Source organism: Myotis brandtii, unplaced genomic scaffold (genome assembly GCF_000412655.1).
Source record: "Myotis brandtii unplaced genomic scaffold, ASM41265v1 scaffold155, whole genome shotgun sequence".
Lineage (NCBI taxonomy): Eukaryota > Metazoa > Chordata > Mammalia > Chiroptera > Vespertilionidae > Myotis > Myotis brandtii.
The window spans coordinates 1,163,413-1,175,306 of NW_005355621.1; the positions used below are offsets into that span (position 1 = coordinate 1,163,413).

At 49.5% G+C, this 11,894-nt stretch overlaps 1 protein-coding gene across 2 annotated transcripts in view; it reads right to left on the minus strand.

Moving 5' to 3' along the window:
- Positions 1-519: 519 nt before the first annotated feature.
- The window catches only part of RFX4 (regulatory factor X, 4 (influences HLA class II expression)), a 134,070-nt gene continuing 122,695 nt past the window's right edge, over positions 520-11,894 (minus strand). Inside the window, exons 17-18 of one of the 2 annotated variants that reach the window (XM_014535987.1) lie at positions 10,485-10,623; positions 520-2,054 (exon numbers count right to left, since the gene is read on the minus strand). In XM_014535987.1, coding sequence (XP_014391473.1) covers positions 1,782-2,054; positions 10,485-10,623 — 412 coding nt within the window. In that variant the 3' untranslated portion in view covers positions 520-1,781. The remainder of the gene's footprint in view (positions 2,055-10,484; positions 10,624-11,894) is intronic. The other variant, XM_014535988.1, reaches the window with a different exon arrangement.

An 11,894-nucleotide genomic window follows, 5' to 3' on the forward strand; every position in this document is an offset into this window, starting at 1 on the left:
TCTGTTCCAGAGTTTATTGCATCTAAAGCACTGCACTTGACGTATCTTTACACCCAGAGATCATTAACGCACAACGAACTAAGTGCCAGGGGACCAAGTCTTAATGATGCTGATGTTGAAGAACAATATTCCCTTTAAGGGCTGAAAGGCCCCTGCCCTTTGCTGACGTCAGTCATCATGCAAACTTAAGTCCTTGTATGTAGAATTGGTCCCCTACAAACCTCAATCAGGCTGCAGGCACTAAATTGTTGCCAAACAACTGCATACCAGGCCTACCCAAATTTTAATGATTGTTTTATGATGAGATGATGATGAACTGGATAAGCACGACCATTCGGGACCACTTAGTTTTGTTTTGCCCACTCTCACTCTAGTATTCAGAATGGTATTTATTTATATATGCGCGTGAGCGCGCACACACACACACACACACACACACACACACACACACACACACACACACACACACACACACACACACACACACAGTCATAGCAAATGCAAAATGAAAGCAGGTCATTTCAATACATTTTATTTGAGTGTGAAACCATTCATATCTTGCACAACTGTACAGATAAAACTATTTCCATTTTAGCTGTAGACATGATTATCACACAAAGTGGGTGTGATCAAAGATTTTATTTACAGAACAATTGCTAAAACATCCGATGTCATATTTCTATTTATTTCTTACCCATAGGGTAATAGGTCCACCATAATTGCTTGGTGCTTTTTATAATACAGAAAGAAAACCTATGTTAAGCTCTAACAAACTGCACAAATTGCTACAAATCTGACAGAAGAATGCCTACGAAAAAATTTTCCAAAAGTACAATACATTTTTATTTCCACACATACACAGTATAGTATAAGCTCAAAGGCACAGCTTTGAAATATTTTTTTCTATCAAAGTGTCGGAAATTATTTCGTCTTATGAAGGAACCGTGAAAGTCACTTGCACACTTGGTGCTCAGTAAGTTAATGTTTGGTCCATCCAGTTTCACAACGTTAATACAGCAGAATGTGATACTCAATGCTCCTCATCCACATCGCACAGAACTTTAGAAGCCCCTCCCTGCCTTTCGCTGACACTAGCCATTGTGCAAACTTAGGACAAATATTTGTACATAGAAGAATTGGTCCCCTACGAACGTCAGTCAACTTAAGGCATGCAGAACAGACCTCTTCCTTTCCTCTAGACAGTGCTTACGTTCTAATGCAGGTCCTGTGACAGGCACGAGTTGCCAGGTACCTGCATTTAGCCCTGATGCTCCTGGGAGCACCACCAGGCAGAAGGAATGCATTGAACATATCTGAGGGCTGTTCACTGTACAGTAAGATGTCAGACAGATAACAAGGTGAGTGCTCTTGGTAAATTATGTGCCCATCCAAGAACACAAACCAGATTCTGTCTCCAGTATCCATCCTTCAAGACTAAAGAGCTTTTGTCAACAGGAAAATAAGTAACTTATGGGGAGTGGTTGGCAACACAAAGCAAAGTCCTGGAACAAAGGGAAAAGGCACAGAGGGGCCTGAGATAGTGCTCTAAGAAAGTCAAGTCTGGCTTGGCTACAGGAACCCAATCTCACTGACTTTTAGTGGGTCCTGTTTCTGAACTAAAGTTTATTCATCCCAGCCTCACGTTCATTAGGAAAATGGATGCCTAGGAATGGTTTACAAGTTATAATGTATAGAGATAAAGTCTTCTGGGGGGGGAGTGGATGGGTTTATTATTATTATTAATACTTATTAATATTAAATATGGATTCCTATGAGAGCAGTCATTTAGCCCATCCTGTGGAGGCCTCTCCATTGATGTAAGCAAAGCCAGGAAAGTGTTGCATGTGTTCATACTCAGAATTCCTGCGGGTGGTCAGGGGTGTGTACATGTCACTAGAGTTTCCATACCTCGTGGAATGCACAGGCGGGCTTGTGTAGCACGTGTTGGCTGTGGGCACCTCTGGCCATCGGGGGGTGACTGCAGTAGGATGCAGTCTGGGAGTAGTGCTCATCAAACAAGGCTCCATCCGGGAAGTGGGGCTATTAAAAGGGTACTTGTTGAGGGGAAAGAAATTCCACAAAGTTAAAATTAGCTTGAAGTTACATATACACAATATTAGTCATGTTCACAGTTTGTTAAATTTCTTAAGATGCTATTAGTGCAAGTCAATGGGATGGAATCAGTGAACTTCTGAAAGATCAAACTGTGGTCTAGGTCTCCAACAGGAGAAATGCAAAAGATTTCTTAGCCAGTATTGGACTGGTGTTCACTCAACCAGTAATATAGACTTTGTGCTCAATCTGGAATGTCTTGGGAAGTCAAACCCCAAAGAAGGAATAGCCTTACTGGGAATATAGGAGTGATACAAGGGGGTGGGGGTGGAGAGAGAGAGAGAGAGAGAGAGAGAGAGAGAGAGAGAGAGAGAGAGAGAGAAGAGAGAGAGAGAGAAGAGAGAGAGAAACACGAGTAATAGCATGTCCAAGTAGATGTGGATGGGTGGCTGTGAGCTTTATCACTAGTTATGGAGATGTGATGGGTCCCACTCAATCAACCCAAGAGAACAGTACTGCCAAGTGAAATACAATGACATTATTAAAAATAGCACTTTACAGTTGAATTCAATTATGAACTGCAGCCTAAAAGCAGGCTTTTGAAGAGGAAGCAAGCAAGCTAACAGCTTCAAAGGTTATTATTAGTGCCTATCATTTGAAGAACATCTTTTTGGTCTCCAGTCACTGGAATCCTGGAAGAGACTCAAGCAGGAAGTGGCAATAATTGGGCTCGGTGTGTGTGAATGTGGAAGGAGCCAAGATGAGCCAACTGAGAGGGAGGGGAGGTGTGCTCTTGTGCAGGTCAGAAAAACAGGTGTAAGAAGAGGGGAAGCAGTTCTAGGAAGAATTAGAAATAAGAGATGTCTCTGAAGTGCTTCTTCTTTACCTTTTTTCCAGTTCCCAAGACAGCTATGCAAATAAGCCCTTCGGTACAATCAGAGGGGAGGCGCCTGGTTTGTGGGCCAGTCACCACAAAGATTTCCTTGCTGTGCTAAGGGCCACCCCAAGAGGGACAGGAGCCAGTCAACAAGGATGGCAAGGACTGCAAGTAGGGGAGAGAGTGTGTGAATTCTTCTGCTCCCCATCTGTCTTCCCTGACAGTTGGAGAGTGGAGCCCCGAGGGATTAGGTGGGAGGCTGCCTCCTGTGAGGGAGACAGACAGGCTGAAGCCTGGACAGCCGGGAGAAGGGGGCATGACAACAATGGCTGCTGCTGGTAGTCTCAGGGGCCAAAGGGACCGCTCTGCCTCTTTGAGTGGGAGCTCGAGGGGGGCAGGGGGAAGCTGATAGGCCCCAGGCATGCGAAGAGGACCAGCAATTCATCCTCGAGGAGAAGGGATCCTAGTAGAGAGGGTCTGTAGTACCCAGGACAGCGCGCCCTACAGAGCAAAGTGCAGCCACTCCACAGTCAAAAGAGCAGGTAGGAGGGAGGGAGAAGGGTATAGTGGTGTCTGGGAACTCACAGGAGACGGCACCAGGGCTGTTGCCAAGGTGACTACTGACAGCATACCACGGCTTTCATAATGCTGAAGTGCACCCCGGTCCCCGTGCGGGAGGGAGCCACATGTGCTGTCTGTGTGGCAGTGGGATTCCAGCCCAGGACCCACTTTAAAGCCCAGAGAGGCCATAGTAAGACTGGGCCCTGCTCAATAAAACAGGATCTCAGGTGTTAAACAGCTCATATTAAGAAATATTACAAAACAGTCTTTTGTTTTGTTTTTTCAAAAAGGTTGCTTGTTCCTCGTGATAGTCTGTCTTCACGATGCCCTCCTTGGCTCCTCCCTGTGGCATGCCTGGCTCGTGCCCATTCCAGAGAATTTTCTTCTGCCGTCTCCTCTGCCCACAATGTGCTTCACCACCCCTCCCTGCCCCCAGGCTCCTGTGCGTCTGCCTTGTGATCATTCTTCAGATCTCAGCTCAAATGTCACCTCCTCGGAGCGGCTTTTCTGGACATCCTAGCTCAAGAAGCTAAATGCTCCACCCTCCACCGCTCTGATCGGAATGTTGTCATTCTCAGCAGCTGCCTTTTTCTACTGGCGTAGAGTCACCCATAAGCTCCCGTAGGGCCTTCTCATGTCCGCCACCATATTCCCCACATCTAGAATCATGCCTGGCACCTAGCAGGTGCTAACTATCTGCTGAGTAATTTATTATTTGGTGGGATGTCACCACTAGATAGAACCTTAGGGATCCCATAATCCATCTCAGTGTCGTACAGATGAGGAAAGCAGTGCCCGAGGTGAAGCATCCTGCCCACAGTCACATCGCCAGCCAGTGGCAGAGCTGGTGTACAAACTAGGCCTGGGGCCCCGCGTCCCCCCACATCTGTCCGCCTGGCCCACAGCTGAATGACACCGAGAGGAAGAGCACTCCCTCGTGGACAAGCAGCCCACTGACCTTGACTTCTCCCCTGCAGACCACAGGGTCCAGCAGTTCTGACCAGGCCTCCGCTTGCTGGTTCTGACCATCTTTGCTGCCTCGGCTTGTGTGCGGACTTGGAGTCTCCTTCCCACGGAACCCGAGAGAGTGTGGCTTTTGTGCCCGATCAAGGACCCTCGATGCAGCTGTGCCCAGGGGTTGTGTCACAGACTCAAAAGAATAATTGCCTGGAAATGAGGCTGGCTCAAAATATCTCCAATGTGACAATAAAATCCTGTTACCACAGAATCCGGCTTGGAAAATTCTGTCCCGTTAGGTCAGCTAATTGCAAATGAGTCAGTGACTCGCTTTCCCGTGGTGAAGAGCCCATTGACGGGGAGAGGCTGCACCCGCTGCCGCCGCCTGGTCAGCAGCGCCACCAATGAGGCTTCTATGCAGTCGGCCCGTGGCACCCGCCTCACCTTTCACACTTCACATCCGGTTTCATGCCGGGTCCTCCAGCAGGCTGGGCACAAACCCTGGGTCCTGAGAGCTCGGCCCGGAATAAAGGCGCTTTTTGTTGAGGGCCCATAACAGGAAGTTACTATTTTCTGGCTCAGATCACAGGCTACTGTCCTTGATGTTAAAATGGAGCTAAGGCCCCAGTTCCTCCCTTGTGAGAGGTGTGTGAGGTGTGGCTGTGGGCACGTGTGTGTGTGAGTGCTTGTGTACATAAGCAGTCAAAGGTTCAGTCCCATGGCTGAGGCCTACGTCTGCCTCAGCTGTGCCTGCCTCTGGGCCTCTTTGGAACCATATTAGGACGTTCTATTTTGAGAAACGACTCCCCACACCAAGGGCTGACTTTCCTGCACATGGAGAGGGAAGAATGAGCCCTTTATCCCTGACCCTTACCAAATGGGCTGTTACTCGAGCCAGGGGTGAAAGGTGGCCCAGTCAGGAGCACAAACTGTTTTCCTATGAAAGGCAGCTCTCACCGCACGAGGCGCTGCCAGGGGCCCGCCCTGGCTTCCTCTCAGCCTCCTCTGGAAGAGGGCACAGCTCCCCCCAAATCTCTGCCAGACAGTCGTATCTGCTGAGCTTTTAGGGCCAGGATTAACTGAGTTAATTCGTGTGAAACACTTAGAACACCCATGTAGTGAGTGTGCAAAACGTGTTACCTATTATTAATATACTTCCTCGAATCATAACATCATGGTCCATTAATGACAGGGAGAGCCTCAGGCACTGACCATCTGGTCCTACTCCCCTCATTATCAGATGAGGGAAGTGAGGTCAAGAGAGGGGAAATGACCGGCTTGAGGTCACGCAGCAATTTAGTACCAGAGTAAGGATCTGATCATTCGCTCATTCATTCCTGAGTTCCCACTAAGGGGCAAGCCCGTGCTGGGGTCTGGGAACACCATGGTCAGAAAAGATGGACCTGGCCCTGCCTTCACAGAGCCAGTGCAGTGAGAGAGGCAGGTGCTAATTCTGTAATTACAAAAAAGTAGCCAAGGATCATAATAATATACACAAATAGTGCTAACTCTGAACCAGACCCTGTTCTACCTTTATTAACTCACTCAACCCTCACAACAGCCCTATGAAATAGGTACTCCAATGATCTCTAGTTTGCACATGAGGCACTGGTGCACAGAGCTCACTGGAGGCAGAGCTGGGGTGGGAACCCAGGAAGCCTGGCTCTGCAGTCAGGATCTTACGCCACGTTGGCTGACTCCTTTGTACTCCCTTTGGCCCAGGATGCTATCCCAAAGCAGAGCACCCTAAGCAAACTCTGTGGCAGTCACTGGGCCTCTGAGACTGAGCACCCACGGGCCCTGGGCTGACCTGTGTTGGGATGAAGGTTCTGTGAGAGCTGTGACTGGTGGGCAGGGCTGGGCCTTGGCCATCCAGATGGGAAGTAACGGACGGCTCTCCAGGCCACACTAAGTGTATTTCTAGTCACACCGCTTCTGGTTGGTCACATGGCTTTTGAGCTCAAGTTTACATTCCCAGTCTACATTCATGGCTGCAGAGAGGGTAGAGGTCCCATGAAGGTGAGTGGAGTGAGGCTCAGAAATATTTTGTAGCCGTGTATTGAGTCTGGTTTGTTCTCTCTTTTGGGCCGGGCATGAGAATGGGGACCTAGGAAGGCACAGTGACAAGATCCCTTGTTCACTTATTCTGATGTGAACAAGGACAGCATCCTTGCAACAGGGTGTTTTTCTGAAATAATTTAAACCTTACACTGTGAGGCCTCATTCCTCTGGACTCACTCCTTCAGAAATTATGAGAATTCAAGTATTCCTATTACCCAGAAAGCAAGCATGCGTTGTGCAAAGCAGCAGTATGAGCAAGGGCACACACATACTCTATTTCAAAAAACAAATTACTACAGATTGCTTTGCGCATATGAATGCTGGGATGTATACAATTATTACACGTCACAGGTGTACTGTACTGGCTCTTTAAGGCAAACCTGGCAGGAGTCATTTCCAGTTACTCTTGAGCTGACGACCAATGGCATTCTGTAACCATATTCCCTCATTGCAATTTTTCTTCAACTCAGATCTTTTCCCCAGTGAGTCTGATATACTGAAGTGTGATTTTCAGTACTCAGGGTTGGACCAGTTGGACCTCTGCTCTGGGAAGCTAAAACTAATTAGCCCTGGCCCTGGCTGGGTGGCTCATTGGTTGAGTGTTGTCCCATGTACCAAAAGGTCGCAGGTTCGATTCCCAGTCAGGGCATGTACTCAGGTTGTGGGTTCTCTCCCTGGTCAGGGTACATATGGGAGACAGCCAATCAATGTTTCTCTCTCACATTGTTGTTTTTTTCTCTCTCTCTCTGTTTTCCTCTCTAAAATCAATAAAAACATATTTTAAAAAAACATAAAACTAATTAGCCCTGCACTGGGTTTCCCCCATATGCTCAACCTTAATCCAAAGTAGCAGCAAAGGAAAGAAATAAGGTATCTTGGGTGTGTGATTTTTCTCTTTGGAAACTCGAAACTTACTGAGAATAGTTGCAGTAGCCACGAATTTACCTCCCACCCTCCAAGACACACAGTGTTCGGCTCTGGGGGCCTGAGAGTTGGAGAACTTGCATTGGGGTCTGCTTTGTCACTTCCTGGATGCCTGACCTGAGGCAAACTACCTTCTGAAGCTGTTTCCTCATCTTTAAAAACTGGAGAAAAGGCTGCTAGGATGATTAAGTGTATTTGAAAGTGCCTAAAACAGTGCTTGCTGCATAAATGTTAATGAAAAACAAAACAAAGGGTTGTCTTTACAGAGTACCTTCCACAGAAGCAGCCTGCCGGAGATGTGATAAATTAACTTCTCCCCACCCTGCTTCCTAAATGGAGACTGAGGCCTAACCCATAGAGTGCACCGTGTGCTGTGCGGTGGGGTCAGAGGTTGTCACAGACTTTGTCTAAAGGCCACAGGGCACAGTGGTGAAGAGGCTGGCCAAGGACCTGTCACCTCTCACAGGATATCTAGTCTGGGTCCAAAGGGCTCCACCCTGGGCTTTCATGTAGTCCTGGGCCCTTCGCTTGGGCCCACTAGTAATGGCAGTGCCCCAGTCAGGGAATGTGTGGCTTCTAGAGCGGATGCTGCAGGCCTATCTTTGATCACCAGGGACCACATGGGCCTTTAAGAGACCCTGTGTTGTTTCTTTTTGTGTGTGTGTGTGCGTGTTTTTTATAGCAATGGCTGTAAAAATATCAACCCAGAAAACCAGCTGCAGAAATTTCATAAGGAGGGACGAGGGATGAGGGGGTAAAGTAAGAGGGAAGATAATGCTGGGAGCTGTGGCTTGGAATGTTAGCTTGATCTTGCCACTGTGGCTTAGACCAGTGTCTCCTGCTGAAGCATCAGTTCTCCCAAAGCAGGCGCGTTTCTGTCCCATTCTCCACTGTATTCTCAAGGCTAGAGCAGTGCTTGCTACATAGTAGGCACCTGACAGTCATTTGAGGAATGAATGAATGGATGAATGAACGAATGAACGAGTGAATGAGCTGCTGATACTGTGTCCGGGGTGACCCAGCCTGTAGCAGCAGCTCTGTCACAGAGAGGAGCACAGACCCTGCTCCCGAGAGCAGCAGCCCCTGAGGAGCTGGTGTGTCTGTGTGACGCAGCTGGAGACCTGTGATGAGGGCCCAGGTGGTGATTTAGTGGACTCCACTTGTTGGTTTGTCTGGGGATTATACCAGGGCTCCCCTTGGTACCTCGAATGGAAATCAAAACAGACGCCTGTGTGCCCTGAGTGCTGAGTTTGTGGATACAGTCTCCTCGTGCCCTCCCCCGGATGACGGCAAAAGCTGTCCTGACAGCTGATGCAATTGCGGCCTCCACCCTGGCTCAAGTCCTGCCATCTCTCTTCTCCACCCCTGCAAGCGCTTGGGAGCAGAGCTCCCTGCCTCCACCAGCCCCCGTTCTGGTTCATGCTGCGAGTGCTGCGAAAGCTCTTTCTTAAGCACAGCTCTCACCTTGCCACTCCCAGGCTCCCTAACCTACCACAGCCCCCACACCTGCAGCACCAGTGAGCGTCCTTGGCACACCACACTGTTGTTTACGCTGACCCCTCCTCCTGTTGCTCATCTGTTCCATAATCGCTCAGAGAATGCCGACATTTGAGAGGCAAGAGGGTGATGCATAAGAGCTTGGACAGCTGGGCCACACTGCCTGGGTTCAGATCCTCGGGCAAGTGACTCTCCCTTCTTTCCTACAGAGGTTACCGGGAGGATGTGCAAAGTGCTCGGCACATGTTCAGTAAAAGCAAGCTGTTCCTTCTGACAGACAGCGTGCCCTGTGACCCGGGGATGTTAGACATAATTTTTGCCTTCAAGGAGCTTTGGGGTCTCCTGTGGGAGTCAGGAAAGTCAGCCATGATCACAGTGTGGGAAGTGTTACCAACAGAGGGAAGCCCAGGGTGCATGCGAGTACAGAGGAGTGGGGCCTCATAAAGTCCTGGAGGAAGGAAGGGGGGAGTGTCAGGAAGTGCCACAAAGACCATGAGATGCTTGTCAGGAACAACAAGTGGAGAGGCTGGGGCAGAGACTCAGCCAGAGGAAGCCACCTCAGCGCAGGCATGGGGACTGCACACGGGCTGGCCTGCCTGGAGCAAGGATGGGGGTGGTGCCGTTTGTAGGCCAGAAAGGCAGGCAGAGGCCAGATGGTAATGAATCTGAGAGACATGCTAAGGCATTGAACTTGACTCTGACAGTGATGACACGCAAAAGAGAGTATTATGACCGACTGGGTTTTCCCCCCAAAGATTCCTTTAGCTGCAATGTAGGGGACAGAACAGAGATGGGACAAGTTTAGCGACATGGAGACCAATGGGAAGGCTTTTGCCATCATCTCACTTAGATGAAGACCTGAGTTGAGGCAACGACCGTGGGAACGCAGACACACAGAATGTGGAATTGAGTGGAATTGGCAACGAGCTGTGTCTGGGGCCAGCGCACAGGACAGTGTCTAAGACAAGTAGAGTGCTCAACACTGATGTTACGGGTGCAACCAGTTTCCATTGCCACAGGTCGCAGCAGGTCAATTTGGTTTGTTAGACAGTGAGAAAGGTGTGGCCTGAGAATATGTGATAAAGGGTCCACCTCAGGAGGATTCTCCTGGTGAGACTGTGTGGGGGTGGGACTGAAAGGAGCACACGTGGGAGACCAAGACACCAGTTAGAACGAGGCCGAGCTAACAGTCCTGCATGACTCGATGAGGGTCTGCACCAGGAGAATGCTGATGGGAAAGCGAGGTCCAATCGGAGCGGAGCTGCCCGAAAAACAGACATGGCAACCAATTGGGTTTAGGTCCTGGGATCAGAGAGGTGAGAGAGGGCGGAACTAAAGACAACTGTTCGCACCCACATGCATGGGTGAGAGAAAGTGGAGCATGAATGTGGTTGACTCCCACTGCGGGCAGCCACTGGAGGGCCCAAGTGACACTGAGGAAAAGACCAACCTTTCCTGTGACACACTGCTGCACACACAGTTCACAGAAGGTGCTTATTCACTGTGTTACCCGAGTAGACCTGGCCTGGACAAGCAAGCAGGACCACCGACTCACCTGTGCAGAGCTCCTGTGGTAAGGGGCGTAGTGGAGTGGTCCAGAGATGGCTGCCTCGGGAGGGAGGGCCGGGTACTGGCTCTGCATTGGCGGAGGATGCTGGTTGCCATAGCTCCCATAGTTATAGCTTCCTGTGTATCTAAAATGCATTAAGCACAGTGACTATTGTGAGTAATAGCAGGAAGAACAGATCCGTTTGACATCTTCAAAAACCAACCTCCTCTGTTTTTTTCCTTTTTGTTCTCTTTTCTTTCTCCCATTTTTTTTTCCTGCCTTACCATGTCCACTCTGTAGCTTTGTTGTGGTAAGTTTAAACTCTCAGGTTGATTTTCCTTCTCCCTTGGGCACATCTCCCTTGCCACCCAGCAAGTGCTCAGGGAACAAAAGCTTGCCCTGAGCAAAACATAATTAGTGATGGAAATCTCTACTCCTGTTGTCTTAAAAAGCCCCATATGATATCCTGAAGTCAAATAGGAAAAAAAGAGGTTACTTTGGGATTTATGTTTTTGTGTTGTTCAGGCCTCTGCTTCCCCATGATGCAGAAGGGTGTGGTGCCTTCCAGGCGCTCTCTCCTGGGAGAAAACACCATGGCCTGGTCGACCAGGCCTCAGGGAGCCCAGCTCTCAGCCCGGCCCCACCACCTTCCAGCTGGGGGACCCTGGGCTCTCGGGCTCCTCACAGCCTCGTTTCTCCCATCTGTGAACATGCTGCACATGCTTATTCGGAGGGTCACATATGTGAAGACACTCCGTAAAAAAGACAATCCTACGTGCACATGGGATATTCAACTTTACAGCAAAGATGCTGACATGACCATGTGGGAGTCTATTCGGCCTTTCCTGCAGAATCAAAAAGCTCTCTGAGCCCTGGATGGTTTGTCTCAGTGGATGAAGTGTCAGCTTGAGGACTGAAGGGTCCCAGGTTCAATTCTGATTAAGGGCACATGCCCGGGTTGTGGGCTTGTCCCCAGTCGGGGGCATGTAGGAGGCAGCTGATCAATGATTCTCTCTCATCATTGATGCAATTAAAAAAAAGCTCTCTGAAATAATTATCAAGATCTATTCTAAATGTGTGAGGAAATACCCTAAGAGCCCCCTGAAAAATAATGGCTGCATTACAGATCGGTCTGGGGCACCTGAACCAAGGGAAATAGCTCAAGTACACCAACAGTCAGGCCTGCGCCTATCCTCAGGGTCACCACCTTGCTGCATTATGCTGGGCCACCCTGAGGAAGGGACCCGAGAGGTCCTCCTCCTCCTCCCCCTCCCCCCTACACCAACAAGGCCTGCGCCTATCCTCAGGGTCACCACCTTGCTGCATTATGCTGGGCCACCCTGAGGAAGGGACCCGAGAGGTCCTCCTCCTCCTCCCCCTCCCCCCTCCCCCCCCCCTGCCCCTTCCCCCCCCCCT